This window comes from Lutra lutra, chromosome 1, assembly GCF_902655055.1.
Source record: "Lutra lutra chromosome 1, mLutLut1.2, whole genome shotgun sequence".
Lineage (NCBI taxonomy): Eukaryota > Metazoa > Chordata > Mammalia > Carnivora > Mustelidae > Lutra > Lutra lutra.
Window position 1 is genome coordinate 164,736,026 of NC_062278.1, and position 21,161 is coordinate 164,757,186.

General features: G+C 44.2%; 1 protein-coding gene across 1 annotated transcript in view; it reads right to left on the reverse strand.

Annotated features, from left to right (window-relative positions):
* The window catches only part of RUVBL1 (RuvB like AAA ATPase 1), a 44,903-nt gene extending 35,419 nt beyond the window's left edge, over positions 1 to 9,484 (reverse strand). Inside the window, exons 1-2 of the mRNA XM_047743203.1 lie at positions 9,255 to 9,484; positions 5,161 to 5,246 (exon numbers count right to left, since the gene is read on the reverse strand). Coding sequence (XP_047599159.1) covers positions 5,161 to 5,244 — 84 coding nt within the window. The 5' untranslated portion in view covers positions 5,245 to 5,246; positions 9,255 to 9,484. The remainder of the gene's footprint in view (positions 1 to 5,160; positions 5,247 to 9,254) is intronic.
* Positions 9,485 to 21,161: the final 11,677 nt, after the last annotated feature.

A 21,161-nucleotide genomic window follows, 5' to 3' on the forward strand; every position in this document is an offset into this window, starting at 1 on the left:
CAAAGACAGAGACTATATCTAGTTCAATGGCATCCCCCCCATCCTCTACCTAATACAGAAGAGATGATCAGTATCCTCCCACTAAAGTAAGACAACTACTTGGTTAAGAAGTGCTTCAGGTGTGTCTAGTTTCTTCCATTTAATGGTTCCCAGAAGGTAGGTATACAATATAGCTACTACACCCACATCTGTGCTAGATGGTGCTCGATCACTTGCATGAGGTCTCACTGAATCCTCCCAACTAGCCTATGAACTTGATGATCTAGTATTTGATACTGTATTTGATAGATTTAGAAACTGAAACACACAAACAACTCACCCCAGGTCAGTTACCAAGCAGCAAAGCCAAGATGCAAACCCCACACCCCAAGATATGATTTCTTTGTGAGCACCCCGACGTAAGTGGCAAGCGGCACACAAAAAAGAGGCCGTTGCCAAAAGAACTCTGAAGAAACCAATTTTCAATCTGATCTGAACATCTCCTTTCTCCAGGGCCTAAATATAAAGCCCCATTATTAATAACGTGAGGTCCTCAAGAGTGGATTTTCCAGACGAACCATGTATCTGCAGCTCTAGAACAAGCACATTTCTGCCTGCCACTTAGCGAAGCTGCCTGAACCATGGGTCCCACAGTGCACTGTAAAGTAGGAGAGTTACCACACACCTTCATACACGTGGAAAGGGACTACAGTGCTGAGAACTTCTCTTATTTCCTAGGAGGAAAATGCTACCATATTACAAAAGGAACAAAGGAGGCACCTGGGGACTCAGTTAAGCCTCCAACTCTTGATTTTGGCTTAGGTCACGATCTCAGGGTCACGAGATCAAGCCCGGAATCTGCTTGTCCCTTTCCCTCTGACCCTCCCCAGCGCTTGCACTAGCACATGCGCTTTTGCTCTTTCTCTCTCTCAAATAAATAAATAAAAGGAATGAAGAATTTATGCTACCAGGAATATGACACACCAGAAAGAGCCACGAAAAAATCCTTCCTGTTACAAAACACCGAGAAATAAAGAAATAATAATAAAAAATCCAGGGTAGTAAACTACCGTCACCTGGAAAGTTCAGAAGGTTTGACAGAAAGGAGAAGCTTCAGCAAGATATAATGGTAAGAGAAAGCCCTGGATAAAACGGAGGCCCGAGGGACCATGCATGAGTAGAGAAGTTGAGCCGTAACAAAAAACACCCGGACGTACAAGGTATAAACTTATCCATCCTGCCATGGCTCTGGGTGAGGAGAAAAGTCTCCACAGCATGCTTTCAGCCTTCAGATTAGTCTTTACAAGGCTCACCAGAAAACCCATGCCACAAAATTCACTGCAAGTGCCCTGGGTAGGGCAGTCGGGCCCCTCACAAGCACTCTCAGAAGAAGCCTCGCAGACTTGATCAGCCAAACATGAGCTCATAAGCAGACAGAAAAAAATGAAGACACTGAGTCATGAACAAGGAATAAGAGGTTATCAAAAATAGCCAGATTAAAAAAAAAAAAATCCATATTTTGAAGGAAAAAAAAATTCGAACTTAAGAGAGGGATATTCCTTTTTTACCAAAAACAAAACCAAAAGCAAGCTAATACATGTGGAATGACAGATTTGGAAAATCACCGTTTAGCAACCAGCCATGTGGTAACTGATACAGCAATAACCATGAGGGAGGGCTACACCCTTACAGTGAAAGGATATTCGCAACATCTCAGTGCGCCACTTCCGATTACTAATTAATTACAAAGGGAACCACGACCTTCACAGCAGAACTTGGCCTCTGGCCCACCTGTCCTGTCAGCTCCTGCTGGATGCAGTGGGATACAACATCGCCAGTGCAGGGTTCCATTAAGTGTTTAATGTTTCCTACTGATGAAACAATCAGACAATCACTGTAGGCAGCTATAGGACCTTCTTACAAAAGAACTGTCCTGGACTCCTTCAAACTGCCGATGTCAAAAAAGAAAACAAAATGAAGAAAGGCCGGGGAGGGTAACTGCTTAGGTAAAAAGAGACTAAAGACACAATTATATTCTGAATTTAAAATATAAAAAATGAAACAACCCCAACCTGGAATGACTTGGAGAAATTTTAATATACACTAGGGATCAGCTAATCATGTTAGCAACATTAAATTTTCTTAGGCGGACACTGGTACTTTGGTGTCATAGGAGAATGTCTTTGCACTGACTTTCACATGGTTCAGAAATAGCGAAAATGCAAATGTTACAAAATATTTACAATTACTTACTTACATGTGGGGTATAAAGGGGATCATCATCCCATTCTTCCAACTCTGTTTAGGTTTCAAATTTTTCAAAATGAAAAAAAGAAGAATATTCCATGGGTTGAATTAAACAGCAGCTTAGTTATAGCCTACAAAACAATTAGAGTGGAACAGAGGTCTAAAGAATTGCTCAGAATGCAGCAGAGCCAGAAAGAGAGAAAATATGAAAAAGAGGCTGAAAGACAAAGAAGACAAAATTAAGACGCTCTGGCCCAGGGTTTCCCAATGTTGGCACTACTGGAGCTCTGTGCTGGATAATTCCTTCCTGTAAGGTCCATCCTGCGCACTGCACGGTGTTTGGCAGCACTGGTGGTCTCCGCCCATGAGATGCCAACTGCAGTCCCTGCCTAACCAGCTTCTGACAACCAGGACTGTCTTTAGACCTGGCCAATGTCCCTTACAGGGCAAGACTGCCTGGGGCTGAGAACCTCTGCAATTAGACATCATCTGACTGGAGTTCCAGAAGAGCACAAGGAGAAGAAGGAAAGTCAGTGTCTAAAAAGAGGTGAACCTCTTTTTAGAGGGCACCTGGGTGGCTCAGTGGGTTAAGCCGCTCGCTGACTTCGGCTCAGGTCATGATCTCAGGATCCTGGGATTGAGTACCGTATCAGGCTCTCTGCTCAGCAGGGAGCCTGCTTCCCTCTCTCTCTCTGCCTGCCTCTCTGCCTACCTGTGATCTCTCTATCAAATAAATAAATAAAATCTTTAAAAAAATAATATAAAAAAAATAAAAAGAGGTGAAACTGTAATGGTACTGCACCTCACAGTGACGAGGCATCAAGAGACACATCTCATAGTGAGATACCAAAACCAAAAATGTCTCAGAAACAGCCAGGAAGACAAAATCCTCAAAACTAGACTTTCAAAAGCAAAAAGAAAAGCCAACAGGTAGCAAGCATCAAGAGAATACAGAATACAAGAGAAAACAGCTCTCCAAAAAATTATATAGCCAACATAAAGATCTTTCAAAACAAGGGCAATAGGGACACCTGGGTGGTTTAGTCATTGAGCATCTGCCTTTGGCTCAGGTCATCATCCTGGGATCCTAGGATCAAGCCCCGAATTGGGCTCCGTGCTCGGCAGGAAGCCTGCTTCTCCTTCTCCCACTCGCTCTGCTTGTATTCCCTCTCTCGCTGTGTCTCTCTATCAAATAAATAAAATCTTGAAAAAACAAAACAAACAAAAAAACAAGGGCAACAAAATACTTAGGAACCTGAGCTGGCTTCCAACAAACTTCTAGAAGCAATTTCTAAATGATGTACTTTTAAGAAGAAGAAAAATGGAGGGAGAGGGAAGGTCTCAGATATAAGAAGGAACAGTAAGCAAATAAATGGTAAATACATTGAACAACCGGATGTTGCCTGCAGCGAGATCATTAAAGCTCACAATTACATGGCACTTGTTTTTTTTTTTAAACATTTTTTTTTTTAAAAGATTTTATTTATTGACAGAGAGAAATCACAAGTAAGCAGAGAGGCAGGCAGAGAGAGAGGAGGAAGCAGGCTCCCTGCTGAGCAGAAAGCACGATGTGGGGCTCGAACCCAGGACCTGGGATCAGGACCTGAGCCGAAGGCAGCGGCTTAACCCACTGAGCCACCCAGGTGCCCCTAAACATTTTTTTTAAAGATTTTATTATTTATTTGACAGAGAGAGAGATCACAGGTAGGCAGAGAGGCAGGCAGAGAGAGAGGAAGGGAAGCAGGCTCCCTGTTGATGCAGAGAGCCCAATGTGGGGCTCAATCCCAGACCCTGAGATCTTTACCTGAGCCGAATGCAGAGGCTTTAACCCACTGAGCCACCCAGGCACCCCTTACAATGGCACTTTAAAAGCTCCTCACGAATACAGTACTTCCTCCTCTGTTGTAAGAACCAGTATAAGATATACCATCAATTCAATCACATGATTCAAAGTGATAATTCAAGTCATTATCTCACAACTGACCACTGTCTGAAATGAGGCGCATGCTCCTTCCGTAAAGGTGAAGATCCCTCCCTCGGGTCCCCACGGCAAGTCAACACCAGAGCTGGAATTTAAAGCTTATGTCCTTTACAAACACAATTCCAAGCTCCTACATTCCCACAAGTGGCCCTGTTGAGGAACACGCATGACTCGGACTGGGGACTCTGGTCCATTTCGTGTATCTGCCCAGTCCTCTCACAGACCCCCAACAAGCCTACTTGCCTCCTCTGCCTGGAAGCCCCTTCTCTCCCCCTGCAAAGCCAACTCTCTCCCAACCCTGCAGGGCAAATGTCAAGTCTGGACCCTTTCTGCTTTACCAGGCCTCAGTACTACCTCCAGCTCACATCGGCTGCATTTAAGACATTAAATATATAATCGTATATTTATTATGATTACATATTAAAAAGTATAGGTCAGTATCTCACAGCTTAGTGGTCAACTGAAGTATTTTGTGCTGTCATGGTTTCCTCTCTCTGCCCTGGACACTGGAAGCCCCTTAAAGATAAAAAGCATCTAATTCCTTTCTTCTTTCTTTTTTCACTATTCCTCACACAACCTTCAAAAAAGTGGACACTGACTGATTTTCTTTCCCTCTCAAGTAAGATGTCATCCCCAAGATTTAATGAAGTCCTAGGCCAACAGAAATATATTTCCAAGGCAAAGGAGACTGGAAAGAGATAAAGGACAAATTCTAGACACAATGGAGGCCCCTCCAAAGACTTCATCTTCTCTTCTTTGGAGGTCAGCCAGGATAATTTGAATTTTAGGAGCACGGATTTTAGATACTCAATTGTATTATTGCACATTAGTTTTGCAAATATACATATAACCAATTTAGCTAAACAAAGACTAGTTAAGACACGAATTCAATTTGGCTTAAACATTAAGATCATTCTCTTGGGTAGATTTGAAAAATGAAAGAAAATGAGTACCTTGCCATTCCAGGAGGTCCTGCCAACAAGACAGCTCTTCCAGCCATTTTCTTGCTTTTGATTAATTCTAATATCACACCACATGCTAGACACCACAATAGAAAGAAATAATAAATCAGTATTAAATGTTCACATGGGGATAAAGTCCAGTTTCTGGTCCAAACAATTCACATACATTCAGCCAACACCAAGCGCCACTACACTGCAGGCAATGTTCTAGGTATTGGGAGCAGTGGAGGGTGACAGAAAAGCAAGCCTTGTGGGTCTTGCAGCTTATGGTCTAAGTGGAAGGGACACACACAAAAACATGGTAGACAATCACTACTATAGGAAGCATGGGTGGCTCAGTAGGTTAAGCCTCTGTCTTCTGCTCAGGTCATGATCTCAGGGTCCTGGGATCGAGCCCCACATCGGGCTCTCAGTTCAGCAGGGAGCCTGCTTCCTCCTCTCTCTCTGCCTGCCTCTCTGCCTACTCATGATCTCTCTCTCAAATAAATAAATAAAATCTTTTTTTTTTTTAATCACTACTGTTAAAAAAAAAAAAAAAAAAGGCGGGGGGGTGGTAATGATCTGGGAAGGCCTCTCTGAGGACACTGTATTTGATATATGAAGCTCTGGGCAAAGAGGAGGCAGTGTTCCAGACAAAGGAAACCGCAAAATCAAAACGCAGGAATGAGCTTGGCATATCGAAGGGACAGAAAGGCTGCAGCGACCAAAGCATAGATAAAAGGAGAATGGGAAGATGAGGTTCAAGAGGCAGGCAGGGACCGGGACTCACAACAGGATTTCAGTCCATAACAAAGTTTGGATTTTAATCTACATGTAATGGGAAGTCACTGAAATGGTCTTAGGCTCTGCACCCCATGATGATTTCTTTTTAAAAGACCTTGATGGTGCTATGTAGAGAATGGTTGGTAGGAGTATTAGAGGGAGCAGTGATTTCTAGCTTGGGGGCCAAGGATAGACTCCAGGGACCCACACACATCCTGAGATTAGGAATAAAACTGAAAACAAAACTGTGTACATACGTTCCAGGGAGGAGAGTCACAGCTTTCACCAGAGTCCCCAATTAACCCCATTAAGGGTTAAGAATCAAGCATACAGTACTAGTTGGCCATCAGTTAACTCCCAGAATGTTGCAAAGCAAATGCTGCACTGAGGTTAAACTGAGAGCACCCTAAGATTAATCGAATGTCTTTCAAATCCTCAAGAGTAAATTACTTGGGGCACCTGGGTGGCTCAGTCGTTAAGTGTCTGCCTTCAGCTCAGGTCATATCCCTGGGTCCTGGGATGGAGCTCAGCATTGGGGTCCCTGCTCAGCAGGAAGCCTGCTTCTCCCTCTCCCACTCCCCCGCTTGTGTTCTCTCTCTCTCTCGCTTTCTGTCAAATAAATAAAATCTTTTTAAAAAAAAATTTTTTAAGTAAATTACTTGATGATTTGTTGTTAAACCTTAAGTTCATACTAACTCTGAATACTATTAAGCCATTTACAACACATACATACATATACATATATAAATATGTGTGTGTATATGTGCAAAATTCCACAAATGGGTTACTGATTTTTATATATTTAGAATATTTAACTTTATACAAAGAAAGCTGAGAGTCACGCTTACTGAACACATATCTCAGGACTATAAGGTGGTCTTACATTGACTTAATAACCTAATATATGACTTAGGGCAGGCCAGAGCTCTTCTCTCTGGGTGGTGACAGAGTCTTGGTGAACACATCTTATCTCCTCTACCACTGCCTTCCCATGGGGACTATGGAGAAGTACCTTGGTCCCACACTTCCACAGCCATTCCAAAAATGTGGGTTTAAAGAATACGTGTGGACGGCTGTATTCCATTTTGGGCTCAGTTGGAAAAGAACAGCGCCCTGAAGAAAATCCATAAGCTACTTTTCAGCTGCTGCCATTTCTAAGAAGAAAGTAGGCTACCCACTATGGTCCTTTCCCTAGAGCCCTGTGATATTATAATCCTCAGCATTCCTTGGGGAAGAAACTTTCCAAAGCGTGGATGTGTACTCTTACTGAAACTCTAGGACCTCTTCCATTTACTCTCTCTCTCTTTAAGCTCCAAATCCTTTCCAGTGAGATGTGTTCAGTGAATTCTAAAATTTAAAAAGAACTGGAAAGGCCTTTAAAAGATCACCTAGTCTAACTCTCTTCATTTTTCAGATGGGAAGATATTAAAAACCAGGGAGACTGCTGATATGACAAGAGTCATGCCAGGACCCGGAAGCTGCAGTGGGATGCCTATTAATTCAATAATAAATAAATACTGAGTCCTGATAATGGGTAAGATTTGGGTATTAATAATATTTAATCAATTCTCTTGTCAGGAAGCTCATATTCATCATCTCAGATGTTAAGAGCACGGATACTAGAGGGCGCCTGGGTGGCTCAGTCAGTTAAGCATCTGCCCTCTGCTCAGGTCATGATCCTGGGGTCCTGGATGGAGTCCTGCATCAGGCTCCCTGCTTAGCAGGGTGTCTGCTTCTCCCTCGCCCTCTGCTCCGCTGATTTCGCTAATAAATAAAATCTTTTTAAAAAGAGAGAGAGAGAGAGAAAAGAAAAAGAGCATGGATTTTGGAATCAGACAGGCTTGGGTTTAAATCCTGCCTCTATCACTACCCTCTGAATGACCTGAATGACCTACCTACCTAACCTGTGTGAATCAAATCTCCTCCTCTGAAAACAGTTCATAATAGTGGCACACACTAAGGGCTTAAGGGTAAAGTGTACCACTGTCTGCAACTTACTTTGAAATCCAAAAGTAGATTGATGGATGGATAAATGAACAGATGTAGGATAAACCAACAGAGTAAAATGTTCATTCTAGTATTTAGGCCCGTAGGTATTCACTATACAAGTCTTTTTCTTTGTTAATGTCTGAAAAGAGGCAGAGTAAAGTAGGCCACAATTATCAGGGTGGAGGTTGAAAACTGGACAACGGAATAAAGCTGCCTGGTACACAGCAAACATTCAGCCAGCATTAGCTATTTTCAGTAACAGATCCTCAGTAGCAGAAGCTGGTAAACAGAATTTCAAAGTCCCCCTGACCCCAGTCAATGTTTCTTCCTTTTTTTTTTAAAGATTATGCTCAAAGAGAAACCAGAGGCCTTTTCTTTGGCCCTTTCTTCTAGCCCAAACGGGCTAGGGAGGCAACAGTCTTAACCTGGTATTAAGTGCGGATGTCTGTAGCTACTAAACCACAGCAAGGCCAAGGGGCATGGATCTCACCTTAGAGCACAGAAGGCTAAAATGCGGCTGTAATATCATAGGGAGAGCACTGATTTGAGAGCCAGCAATGCCTGTGGATACAAATCCCAGCGCCACCATTACTAAACTGAGTGGCAAATGGGTAGGTGCAGTGACCTCAAATGGGAACCCTCAATTTTTTCATCTGCAATAAAATAATACAAAGAGCTTGAATGGTTTCATGGTTATAATGTAGGTAAAATGACTTGGCATCATTGCCACTTAAGAAAAGTGGATTTGATTGGAATGGTCAAAAAGGACGCTGCAGCGTGGTTGAAGCAGACTGCTCCTCTCCCTAATTCTCATTTCCCTCCTTCAGCCCCCCAAGCCCTGGGAACCAAAGTGAGTTTTCTAAGGTTGATCACTTCCCTACTTTAAAATCCCCATGGCTTCCCAATGCGTTCACAGAAATCCAAATTCCCTACCATGTCCGACAAGGCCCTGCGGGAACTGACCTCCACCAAAACGTAGTAATTATTCTATTTACCGGTTAAACGTTTACCGTCTCAAACCACACTAAAATGTAAGCTCCAAGAGAGCAGGGACCTTAACTAACTTCTTCCCAGCTTATCGCTGCGTCATGAGAGCAAGGCGCAGAGGAGGGGATTCAACAGCGATGTTGTCAGTAAGGTGAACCGCCCGTGAGGGGTCATCACCGGTTCTCCTGGAACTGCCCCTCTCCCAATCCCAGCGCGGACCTCCCTCGTCGTCCCCCGCCCCATAATCCATTCTCACCGCCCTAAGGAAAGGTCGGCGGGACATCGAAGCGCGCCCCCCGCCCTGAGCCCCCACTTCAGCGGCCTCTCAACTCCCCGGCCCGCCACACCTCTCGCGCGTTCTCCTGGCCCACGAGCCCCGAGGCCGCTTGCTTAGCCAGGCCGCTCTCGTCCAGCCCCAGCCCCTTTACGTGGCTGTGGGAGGCGATGCGCTGCGTCTTCGTGGTGCTCTTCACCTCCTCAATCTTCATCTTGCAGACGCAGGGAGCCAAAACCAGCGTGGAAAACCGAGAGGGAGCACCACACGCCCCGCACCTGGGTTACCATGCGGCTGTTACTAGGGCGGTTTGTCAAGGCCCGCCTTACTCGGCGATCCATTGGCGAGGGCGGGAACGCCTCCGCTCTCCATTGGCTCTTGGCTGTGCCCATCGAGGCTGCCGGTAGGGCTCCGCCCACCAACTTCCGGCTGTGTCTCGGGGTTGGCTTCCCCCGCAGCCGGCACTTCCTGCTCTGGTCCTAAGGTGAGAAGGGAAGGGATCTTATCCCGGGTTTGATAGTGCGGCAGTTGAAGTGGGGTCCTGGAGTCGGGTTCCTAATCCTGCCATCCTATCATCGCATTTGAACGTCATACCCTTCAGCTCAAGTTATTACCTCCGATTTGGAGATGAAGAAAACAAGTTTAGAGCTTAAGTTTTGACTTTTGCTTCCTTAACAGTTTTCTGACTCCCAAGCCTTTGCTTTGCCTCCGTCGGGAGGCCCCGCTCAACCAACCCCTCCCACCCTGGCTCTGCTCAGGATCCTCCCTGGAACTGTCTTCCTCAGCTTCTCCTGGCTTCCGTCCTCTCCCTTTATTTAAATGAAGTTGACAGTGAATATCATGTTTCCAAAACTCTACCTCCTTGTGAGGTAGTCCAACTCCTAATACAGATGGAGATGCAGGCTGAAGCACAGTAACTTGCCCCCACGTAATCACATCACTGCACAGCAAATAATCAGAACTGGAGAGCTTGACTGTGGACTTGAGTTTCCACAGCCTGTATCATCCTCATCCCATCCAACAACCTCAGATGATACAGTCAGCAATTGTCAGATTTGACACTCCCTAATGATATTCACACTCCCTACGATGTACTCTCCCCATCCATCCATTCAACAAACATTTGTTAGTACCTGCTATGAGCCAGACGCTGCAATGCACTAGGGATGACAATCTCCAGCATTGACAAGGGAGATTCTTAGGAAACTTGCAACGTGAGATGTGCAGGGACAGGTATATGCACCTGGTGTGCAGCCCCCAGAGCAGGGCCACCAAGAACAGTCTGGAGAGCCAGGGAAGGCATCACCAGGAGAGAGGACCTGTGCCAGATCCTGACCAATGGGAAGATGTCCTCAGGAGTAGTTGGTATGTTACTATTTTACAGATTAGTAAACTCAGGTCCAGAGAAAAGGAGGGACTTGCCTAGAGCTTACGAGAGCTTGAATTAGGTTTGAAACAGACCTGAAGTCAAATCCTACTGTAGTAGTTTCTGACTCTCACATCTTGTATCTATCCATTATTTTTGAATCTAGGTTTCTATTTGCAAGATTATTGGGTCAATGTTTGTCTCTCCCACTAAAGTGGAGGCATTGTGAGAGTGTAGACCACATTCATATTCACCATTTTAACCCAAGTGCCTGGCGCATAGCCTGGCTCATAATTAAGTCTTATGAATTCAAATAAGATTCAATACCAACACATACACTGTTAAGTCATGCAGTTTTGCTGCATGTATTTTAAACACTGGGTTTTGTGGGACTTGGTAATGATTTCTGTCCATGAACAAAAGCTTTTGTCCTTTTCAGAGCACGAAAGAACCAGGCAAAGCCTTGGAAGGCTGAATTTTTTACTGGTGGCCTATGTATGTATGATTTCGTCAACCCTAGGACTCTCAAGAAGGTTGCTTAGCACCTCATTGACTTTTTTCCTAGTCATAACTCATAAATAAGGAGCAATTCTTTTCACACCATAGAGATAAAAAGCTTTCCCCCAATTAGTATTCAAAGTGAAGCATTCTGTAGGACTAACTTCTTTCTTTCTCCTAACTTCACTGTTAGGAGAGAAGACCTTTTCTACATTTAGTATTTTAAGCCCCAGACTTTGGCATGAAGACGATTTCCTTCCAGAGGAAATGGGGAGTGAAGGTTGGGGAATAAGGATTTTGGAGCTCAGGGGAATCACTAGGAACACTTGATCCAGTGATTTTAAACCCACATTCTGTGGGGTTGTAGAATTCCTCTGTGGCCAGTATGTGGGGAGAAAGGGAAAGCTGAGGGAGCCAGATGCCATGCTCATGCCCACCTCCCCTTCCCCTAGAGCTGTTCCATCATGGATCTAGTCCAGCATTCTAATCTTGAAGATGAAGATACTGAGGCCCTCAGAGGAATGGAGTTTGTCCAAGATTACAGATCGAGGAAGTGCCTGACAAAGCCTAGACCCCACATCTTGGTGTAGAAAAAAGCCAGGCCTGGTGGCAGAGCCAGAAAGTCCTTTCATTTCAACAGATGACTGTGCAGCAAGCCAGTGTCCAAGATACACAAGGTGAGTAAAGGACAGGTGAGGCCCACAGTAGTGGACATATTTTAGCTACTCAGCATCCATCCTGCTTCTTCTGGTTACCATCAGTCTAACTTTCTTTAGAGAACAACCAGTCCCTACTTTGAATCCAAGTGGTTTGGATGGGTTGATCCCACCCATAGCTTTGTTTCAGGAATGGATACAGGACCCTGGCCTGGCCTATCAAAGTATCCCAACCCCCCCCCCAATGATGATTGTTTCAGAAAAATGAGCAGGCAGACCAATAACACTTGCGTCCTGGTATTTTTACTGGAAGTATCAAGAAAGAGACTTGAGGGGTGCCGGGGTGGCTTAGTCGGTTAAGTGGCTGCCTTCGGCTTGGGTCGTGATCCCAGGGTCCTGGGATCGAGTCCCACATCGGGCTTCCTGCTCAGTGGAGAGCCTGTTTTTCTCCATGTCCCTCTGCCTGCTGCTCTGTCTACTTGTGCTTTCTCTCTCTCTGTCAAATAAATAAATAAAATCTTAAGAAAGAAAGAAAGAAAGAAAGAGAGAAAGAAAGAAAGAAAGAAAAAGAAACTTGAGTCATGGGTTTCCAGGTCATCTTTGCCACTTTATGGGAAGACTCTGCCTGAGAATGAAGTCACAAAGGAAAAGAAAGCTGGTAGACATTCCTAATGAAATCCTTTATATTCTCAGATTCCGCCTTGCCCTACTTGCAGTGTAAATGACACTGATATTGGGACTTAAAATAGATTGAGTTACGTTTCTATCCGTGGGTACTGAAAATCCTTATCAATGCAATGACATATATACAAGTCATTGTGTGGACTGCTACATTCCAGCACTGGGCTGTGGGACACTCCCAGACCTGCCAGCATTCTCATTCCCTCACTTCCGTGACCCTTGCTCTTTCATCTCCAGTTCTTGACTCCACTCTTCTCCACTCCAAGCTTGATCATCTCAGCTACTTGTTTCTCAACCCCCTTCTGCTTCTTCTTTGCTTTGGCTTCTTTCACACTTGACCTTTGAACCCAGAAGCCCAGGTCAAGCCTGCCCCTGCCTTCACTGCTGCCTCCTGAAGGCAGAATAAAGAACTTGGTAATGAACTCTCACACGTGTGATCAAGGGTACAAAGACCATTCAGTGGGTCAATGGGAAAGGACAGTCTCTTCCACAAACTGTGCTGGGGAAACTGGATATTCAAGTGCAAAAGAAAGAAGTTGGTCCCTTATCCTACAAAATATACAAAAAATTAACTCAAAATAGAGCCCAAACCTGCTCTAAGGAACTTAACCTATAAAACTCTTAGAAGAGGCACACCTGGCAGCTCAGTCAGTTAAGTATCTGCCTTTGGCTCATGTCATGGTCCCAGGTGTCGGGATCAAGCCTGGAGTTGGGCTCTCTGCTTGTGGGAAGCCTGTTTCTCCCTCTCCCTCTGTACCCCCCCACCACCAACCACTGGTGCTCTCTCTCTCTCAAATGAGTAAATAAAATCTTCGAAAAAAAACTCTCAGAAGAAAACATAGTGGTAAATCTTCATAACCTTGTATTTGACAATGGTTTCTCTTTTTTTAAAATTAGATTTATGTATTTATTAGAGAGAGAGAGTGAGAACAGGGGGAAGGGCAAAGGAAGAGGGAAACTCTAAGCAAATTCCATACTGGGCCCATAGCTGGATGTGGGGCTCAATTTCATGACCTGAGCTGAAGCCAGGAGTTGGATGCTCAACTGCCTGCACCACCCAGGTGCCCCAAATTTGGCACCGATTTCTTAAATATGGCACCAAAGGCATAAGAAACTAACAAAAAAATAGAGAAGTTGGACTTAATCAAAATTTGAAACTTTTGTGCATCAAGGACTCTCTCGACAGAAGTGAAAAAATAACCCACAAAATAGGAGAAAATAGTTATTAATCACATTATTAATCACATTATTATATTCTTTATATTATTATATTCTTTATTTATATATTATGTTATATTCTCTTATATTCTTTATATTCTCTCTTTATATATCTCTTTATATTAATCACATTAGTTATTAATCACATTAATCTTCAAAGAAGAAGAAGAACAAGAACACGTATCTGATGAGTGTTTAATATCTAGGAAATAGAAAGGGCTCCTATAAGTCAACACACACAAAAAATGAACAACCCTTTAAAAAGTGAGCAAAGGGGAGCCTGGGTGACTCAGTGGGTTAAAGCCTCTACCTTCGGCTCAGGTCATGATCCCAGGGTCCTGGGATCGAGCCCCGCATCAGGCTTTCTGCTCCTTGGGGAGCCTGCTTCCTCCTCTCTCTGCCTGCCTCTCTGCCTACTTATGATCTTTGTCTGTCAAATAAATAAATAAAATCTTTTAAAAAAAAGTGAGCAAAGGACTTGATAGACATGTCTCTCAAGAAGATACACAGATGTCCAATAAGCACATGAAAAGATGATCCATATCATTGGTCATCAGGGAAGTACAAATCACTGAGATGCTTCTTCACCCCATTAGGGTGGCTATCATGAAGAAGAAGGAGAAGTTGGAGGAGGAGGAGGGAGAGGTGGTGTGGGAGGAGGAGAAGGAGAAGAACAAGAACAAGAAGGGGGGAGGGGAGGAGGAGAAGGAAGGAGGAAAGAAGGGAAGGAAAAGAAAGAAACAAAATAACAAGTATTGGCAAGGATATGGAGATGTTGGAACCCTTGGGGATTGCTGACAGGAGTGCATAATAGCACAGCTGCTATGGAAAACAATTCATTGCTCCTCAAAAAGTTAAACACAAATTTACCGTGCAACCCAGCAATTCCACTCCTAGGTACATATTCCAAAGAACTGAAAACAGTAACTCAGCAGATAGCTGTACACCAATGTTCATAGCAGCATTGTTCACAGAAGCTGTGATATTGTGATTTATAATAAGAAATACATATTTGGTCTGGCAAAAAAGAAACAAGAGACCCAAAATAGAGTCACTTGTGTTAAACCCCATGGCAGCAAACCAAGACTAATACTTAACTTAATTGCAGTTTCAAACCCTTCCAGAAATATGATTTTAACCAGTCAGTCTGGGATTATCTGGTTAACACTACTGAGATAATCTGCGTTATAGACCCCTGTCTTCCCCCACAGGAAGGAGACATGGCCTGAAACAATCCTCTCCTTCCTAGAAACTTTCTTTTTCTGTCCCCTTCTTCCTATAAAAGCCTTTCATTTTGTACAACTCCCTGGAACTCCCTTCTATGTGCTAAGATGGGATGTTGCTCAATTCATGAATCATTAAATGAAGCCAATTAGATCTTCAAATGAATTTTGTTCTTTAACAGGTCTTTGCACTGTTTCTGGCATCAAGCTCCTAAAGCCCTTGGTATTTCCTAAGTTATGAAAGCTCAAATGTCTATTATGTTAATAAGGTGACTTTTGGACTGCACCTTATGATGGGGGCTGGTTACCAGGAGAACCAACCAAGGGATTAAAGGGTCGGCACTTTCAATCCTACCCCCTGGCCTCCAGGGAGATGAGAGGGGCTAGAGGTTAGATCAGTTGCCAATGGCCAATGATTTCATCAATCATGCGTACATAAGCCTCCAGAGAAACCCAAAAGGACAGGGTTCAGAGAGCTTGATGAACACATGGAGATTTGGGGAAGATAATGTGCTTACACGGTGGGAGCTTTCCCCATACCTTGCCCTGTGTGTCTCTCTTCATCATTGATCTGTATCATTTGATATCCTTTGCAGTATTAAAAAACAAAATTCAGGGGCGCCTGGGTGGCTCAGGGGTAAGCACTGCCTTCGGGCTCGGGTCATGATCCCAGGTCCTGGGTTCAAGCCCCCCGTCGGGCTTTCTGCTCGGCGGGGAGCCTGCTTCCTCCTCTCTCTCTTGCCTGCCTCTCTGCCTACTTGTGATTTCTCTCTGTCAAATAAATAAATAAAAATCTTAAAAACAAACAAAACAAAACAAAATTCAACTGAGCACATTTTAAAGATGTTACTGGCTAGATTCAACAATTCATGAATCGGGCAGCGCCCAGTTAACAGAAAGGATCTCTGAGGAGCTGCACAAAATGAAAGACTTTTTAGGCAGAAGGGAGAAGGAATAAGGATGTCCCAGTTTAAAAAAAAAAAAAAACCCCAAAGTGGGTTGGTTATTGCAAGGTTACATGCTTTTAGGGGATGCAGGCTCCAACAGCCAGATTATCTAGCACCGATCAGACGATTCCTGATCATTGGTTTAAAATTCTATTTCTAGGGAACCTGGGTGGCTCAGTCAGTTAAGCGTGCTACCTTCAGCTCAGGTCATGATCTTGGGGTCCTGGAATAGAGTCCCTCGTTGGGCCTCCCTGCTCAGTGGGGAGTCTGCTTCTTCCCTCTCCCTCTGTGCTCTCTCCCTTTGTGTTCTCTCTCTCGTTCTCCGTCAAATAAATAAATAAAATCTTAAAAAAAAAAGAATTCTATTCCTTGGAGGACCAACACTAATTAAGTCTTGGTTTGGTGATGTGGGGCTTGGCATGTGAGTCCACTGGGGGCTTGTTGTCTTTAACAGTTTTCCCCTTTTTGATCAGATTCTCAGCCCACCCAAAGGATGTAATCAAAATGTAAAGCATTAGTGCTACTCCCAGCTACTGCTCTAGAATCCTGTGTTTTGCTGAATCTTGTATGGTATTCACAGGTCACATGTCAGGTTTACATTCTTTAGGTCTGTTGTTCTCTTTGTTCCTTACTGGCAGTGGCTGGGAACTCGCATTTAAAGCTTTGGAGAATATGGCACACCAAGGAGACTACTATGCCTTATTATAAAACAGGATAATTCCCCAATGTGCGGAGTGCTCTTCAGAGCCATGGTACCAAAGATCCCAGCCAATCAGCATCAAATAAGTCAAATACCCAGGTGAAAGAACCACTTTAAAAACTAATCGTCTTGGGACGCCTGGGTGGCTCAGTTGGTTGGACAACTGCCTTCGCTCAGGTCATGATCCCGGAGTCCCGGGATTGAGTCCCGCTTCGGGCTCCCAGCTCCCAGCTCCATGGGGAGTCTGTGTCTCCCTCTGACCTTCTCCTCGCTCATGCTCTCTCTCACTGTCTCTCTCTCAAATAAACAAATAAAATCTTTAAAAAAAAAAAAAAACTAATCGGCTTTGTTCACTGATCTTGCATTCCTACATCCTCACCAGCATTCAGCGTTCGGGAATGATGCCCCTTTCCGGTCATTGCCAGCCTAATTGGGATCCTTGTTATTTCAGCCTGAGGCTGATTTCTGGGGACGGAGCAGACAGATAATTTTGCTTGTAACTTAGAGGTGGTACAAAGACCTAAAATTAAATAATTTTATTGATTTTTATAGTAGGAACATTACTCCCTTTCTAATTCTCTTTCAACAAGTCTTAGGGCAAGAGTATAACTTTAACCCTTTTCTACCACTTGCTCATCTCCCTAAGGACTCTGCAACCAAGGGTTTTGTTCTGCCTACTTATTGCAAGTGATAGTTTTCTGACGTATAGGCAAATCCTTTGATTTAAGTTGAAAAGCAGGTTACTTTAAAGGAACATGTTAAGAGGTAGGTGGTACCTGGATGGGATATAGATTGTGAAGATGGTGCACATCACTGGGGCTGAAGGAAACTAACAGAACAAGGATCAGCTGGCCGGGAACAGAAGGGTCCTGCATTCCTGGCAGCACGGAAGCCTCCTACTCTGGCTTCAAATCCTGATGTTTTCTGAGCAAGTTATCTCTCTAGGTCCACTTCCCTGTGCCATCAGACAGCAGTAACAACACTCACATATAGGATTACTAAGAAAATTAAACAAGATCTTTTACATGGCGCTCTAGTGTCGGGAAGGGCACAGAAAGTAGTATCAGAGCCTTGGAATACAAAGGGATGGACTTTTGTCTCCCCCTTAATATTTTCCTTCTCTGTGTGTGTCCTGGACTTTTTTTGCCATGCTTTTTTAAAATTTTTTTATTTTTTATAAACATATAATGTATTTCTATCCCCAGGGGTACAGGTCTGTGAATCGCCAGGTTTACACACTTCACAGCACTCACCATAGCACATACCCTCCCCAATGTCCATAACCCCACCCTCCTCTCCCAACCCCCCTCCCCCCAGCAACCCTCAGTTTCTTTTGTGAGATTAAGAGTCACTTATGGGGGGCGCCTGGGTGGCTCAGTGGGTTAAGCCACTGCCTTCGGGCTCGGGTCATGATCCCAGGTCCTGGGTTCGAGCCCCACATCGGGCTTTCTGCTCAGCGGGGAGCCTGCTTCCTCCTCTCTCTCTGCCTGCCTCTCTGCCTACTTGTGATTTCTCTCTGTCAAATAAATAAATAAAATCTTAAAAAAAAAAAAAAAGAGTCACTTATGGTTTGTCTCCTTCCCAATCCCATCTTGTTTCATTTATTCTTCTTCTACCCCCTTAACCCCCCCCCCCATTTGCATCTCCACTTCTTCATATCAGGGAGATCATATGATAGTTGTCTTTCTCCGATTGACTTATTTCGCTAAGCATGATACCCTCTAGTTCCATCCACTGTCGTCGCAAATGGCAAGATTTCATTTCTTTTGATGGGTGCATAGTGTTCCATTGTGTATATATACCACATCTTCTTTATCCATTCATCTGTTGATGGACATCTAGGTTCTTTCCATAGTTTGGCTATTGTAGAGACATTGCTGCTATAAACATTCGGGTGCACGTGCCCCTTCGGATCACTACGTTTGTATCTTTAGGGTAAATACCCAGTAGTGCAATTGCTGGGTCATAGGGTAGTTCTATTTTCAACATTTTGAGGAACCTCCATGCTGTTCTCCAGAGTGGTTGCACCAGCTTGCATTCCCACCAACAGTGTAGGAGGGTTCCCCTTTCTCCGCATCCTCGCCAGCATCTGTCATTTCCTGACTTGTTAATTTTAGCCATTCTGACTGGTGTGAGGTGGTATCTCACTGTGGTTTTGATTTGTATTTCCCTGATGCCGAGTGATATGGAGCAGTTTTTCATGTGTCTGTTGGCCATCTGGATGTCTTCTTTGCAGAAATGTCTGTTCACGTCTTCTGCCCATTTCTTGATTGGATTATTTGTTCTTTGGGTATTGAGTTTGCTAAGTTCTTTATAGATTTTGGACACTAGCCCTTTATCTGATATGTTGTTTGCAAATATCTTCTCCCATTCTGTCAGTTGTCTTTTGGTTTTGTTAACTGTTTCCTTTGCTGTGCAAAAGCTTTTGATCTTGATGAAATCCCAATAGTTAATTTTTGCCCTTGCTTCCCCTGCCTTTAGTGATGTTCCTAGGAAGACGTTGCTGCAGCTGAGGTCGAAGAGGTTGCTGCCTGTGTTCTCTTCAAGGATTTTGATGGATTCCTTTCTCACATTGAGGTCCTTCATCCATTTTGAGTCTATTTTCATGTGTGGTGTAAGGAAATGATCCAATTTCATTTTTCTGCATGTGGCTGTCCAATTTTCCCAACACCATTTATTGAAGAGGCTGTCTTTTTTCCATTGGACATTCTTTCCTGCTTAGTCCAAGATGAGTTGACCATAGAGTTGAGGGTCTATTTCTGGGCTCTCTATTCTGTTCCATTGATCTATGTGTCTGTTTTTGTGCCAGTACCATGCTGTCTTGATGATGACAGCTTTGTAATAAAGCTTGAAGTCTAGAATTGTGATGCCACCAACTTTTTTGCCACGCTTTTTTTCAGCAGCAACAGTACCCCAGGGAACCCACAGAAACTTTAGGGAGTAGAGGCGGAAGTCAGGCTGGAGACAGGGTCAGGTTAGCAAGGGCTAGTCCTCTGTATCCTACTGTAACTCTTCTGGGGAACAGGTTTTCCATTTCGGCAGGCATGTCCCACTGCAATGGGGGAAGCTAGTGGCATCTACCGAGTCCCAGTGTCAGCCTACGAAAACAGCCAGAGCCTGCAGCTCCTGAGGGCTTCTAGGGCTCTGTCCTACTGGTGTCAGATGCACATTGCAGTCAGAGGTCAGGGTAGCCTGCATGAAAGCAGCAGGTCTGAGCAGAAGACAGGCACTGAGTTTGTTTATGGTGTAAGTCTTAGTGATCCTTAGGTCTAAGATGTGGAGCAAGCCTGGTAAAAGCCTCTGATCAGTTGGGAGAGAATTAGAAGATACTCATTTGTGTAATAAAGATGAAAATAGACTCAGACCTCCAATTAAATGCTTGCATTCATTTCCTTTTGCTGGGGCAACAAATTAGCACACACTCAGTGGCTTAAAACAACATTCATTCTCTTAGAGGTCCGGAGGTCAGTCTCCAAAATGGGTCTTAGTGGGCTAAAATCAAGGTGTTGGTAGAGCTTCTTTCCTTTCTGGAGGATCCACTGCAAAATCTTTCTGGCAAATCCACTGCCCTGCCTTTTCCAGCCTCTGGAGGCTGCCCACATTCCTGGGCTCGCATCCATCTTCCATCTTCAAAGACAGTTATGGCCAGTGGAGCCTTTCATGACACCATCTCTCTGATTCTGACCCTCCTGCCTCCCTTTGAAAAGGACATTTGTGATTTGAGCAGGCCCACAGGATAATCCAGGATAACCTTTCCTTTTCAAGATCCTTCACTGAGTCACACCCGCAAAGTCCCTTTTACTATGTGGGGTAAAAGATTGTAGGACAGGGATATCTTTGGAGGTCCATTATACTACCCTAGCCAGGCTCCGCTCCTGGGAGCCCACCACAGCCCAGACTGATTTCTACAGGTTGTAGTCCGGTGTCAGGGGACACAATTTTGTATTGCTTGCCCTGGGAAACAATTCCAGGCTTTCCTCCCGTTGTGCCAACTGGATCGCATGCTCCCTACCCAACAGTTGCTACCGCCGGACCTGAGTCTTAGGCTCACGCTGGAAGTAGAGGGGAGGCAGTCTCCACAGTGACCTGGAGAAGAGGCGGTGTGATGCCTCCAAGGAGAATCAAGGAGCCTTTCAGAAAAGGAGGGAGTAGATTCTGGCCAGTATAGACTATAATAATCTTGTAAAACATTATCATGTCCATGCATGGATGGAAGAAATGGTCACACAGCCAGCATGAGCTAGGGCTCTGATCTGAAACTATGTGGGACCAATTCTTGCCAGGACACCCTCTTCCTCACCCTGTGGCTAGTGGCATCAACAGATCTGTTTAGTACTGGGAATGGCATGCAGCACAGCTGATGGCCCAAGTGACAGTCTTATCTGAGGTTAGTACGGGGCATATTGAGGAAGGTACATGGTTAACAGAATCGCTGGCAAGGTAGTTACCCTCAGAGAAAAGGGAAATTTCCATTTCACTCCTAAAAGAATCTTTAGAAGCCAAAACCTAAATCAAAGAGCAAAGTATAATAACTTCCTCTGGGCAAATTTATAATTAATCCTGGATTAATTGGCCTTAATGAAGTTGAATTAATTACTAGCTGCTTGTAAAGAACTTTGAACTACCTTAGTACAAAATGGCATTAAAGAAACAGAAAGGAACCAGCATCGCATTAACATTAAGAACAAATC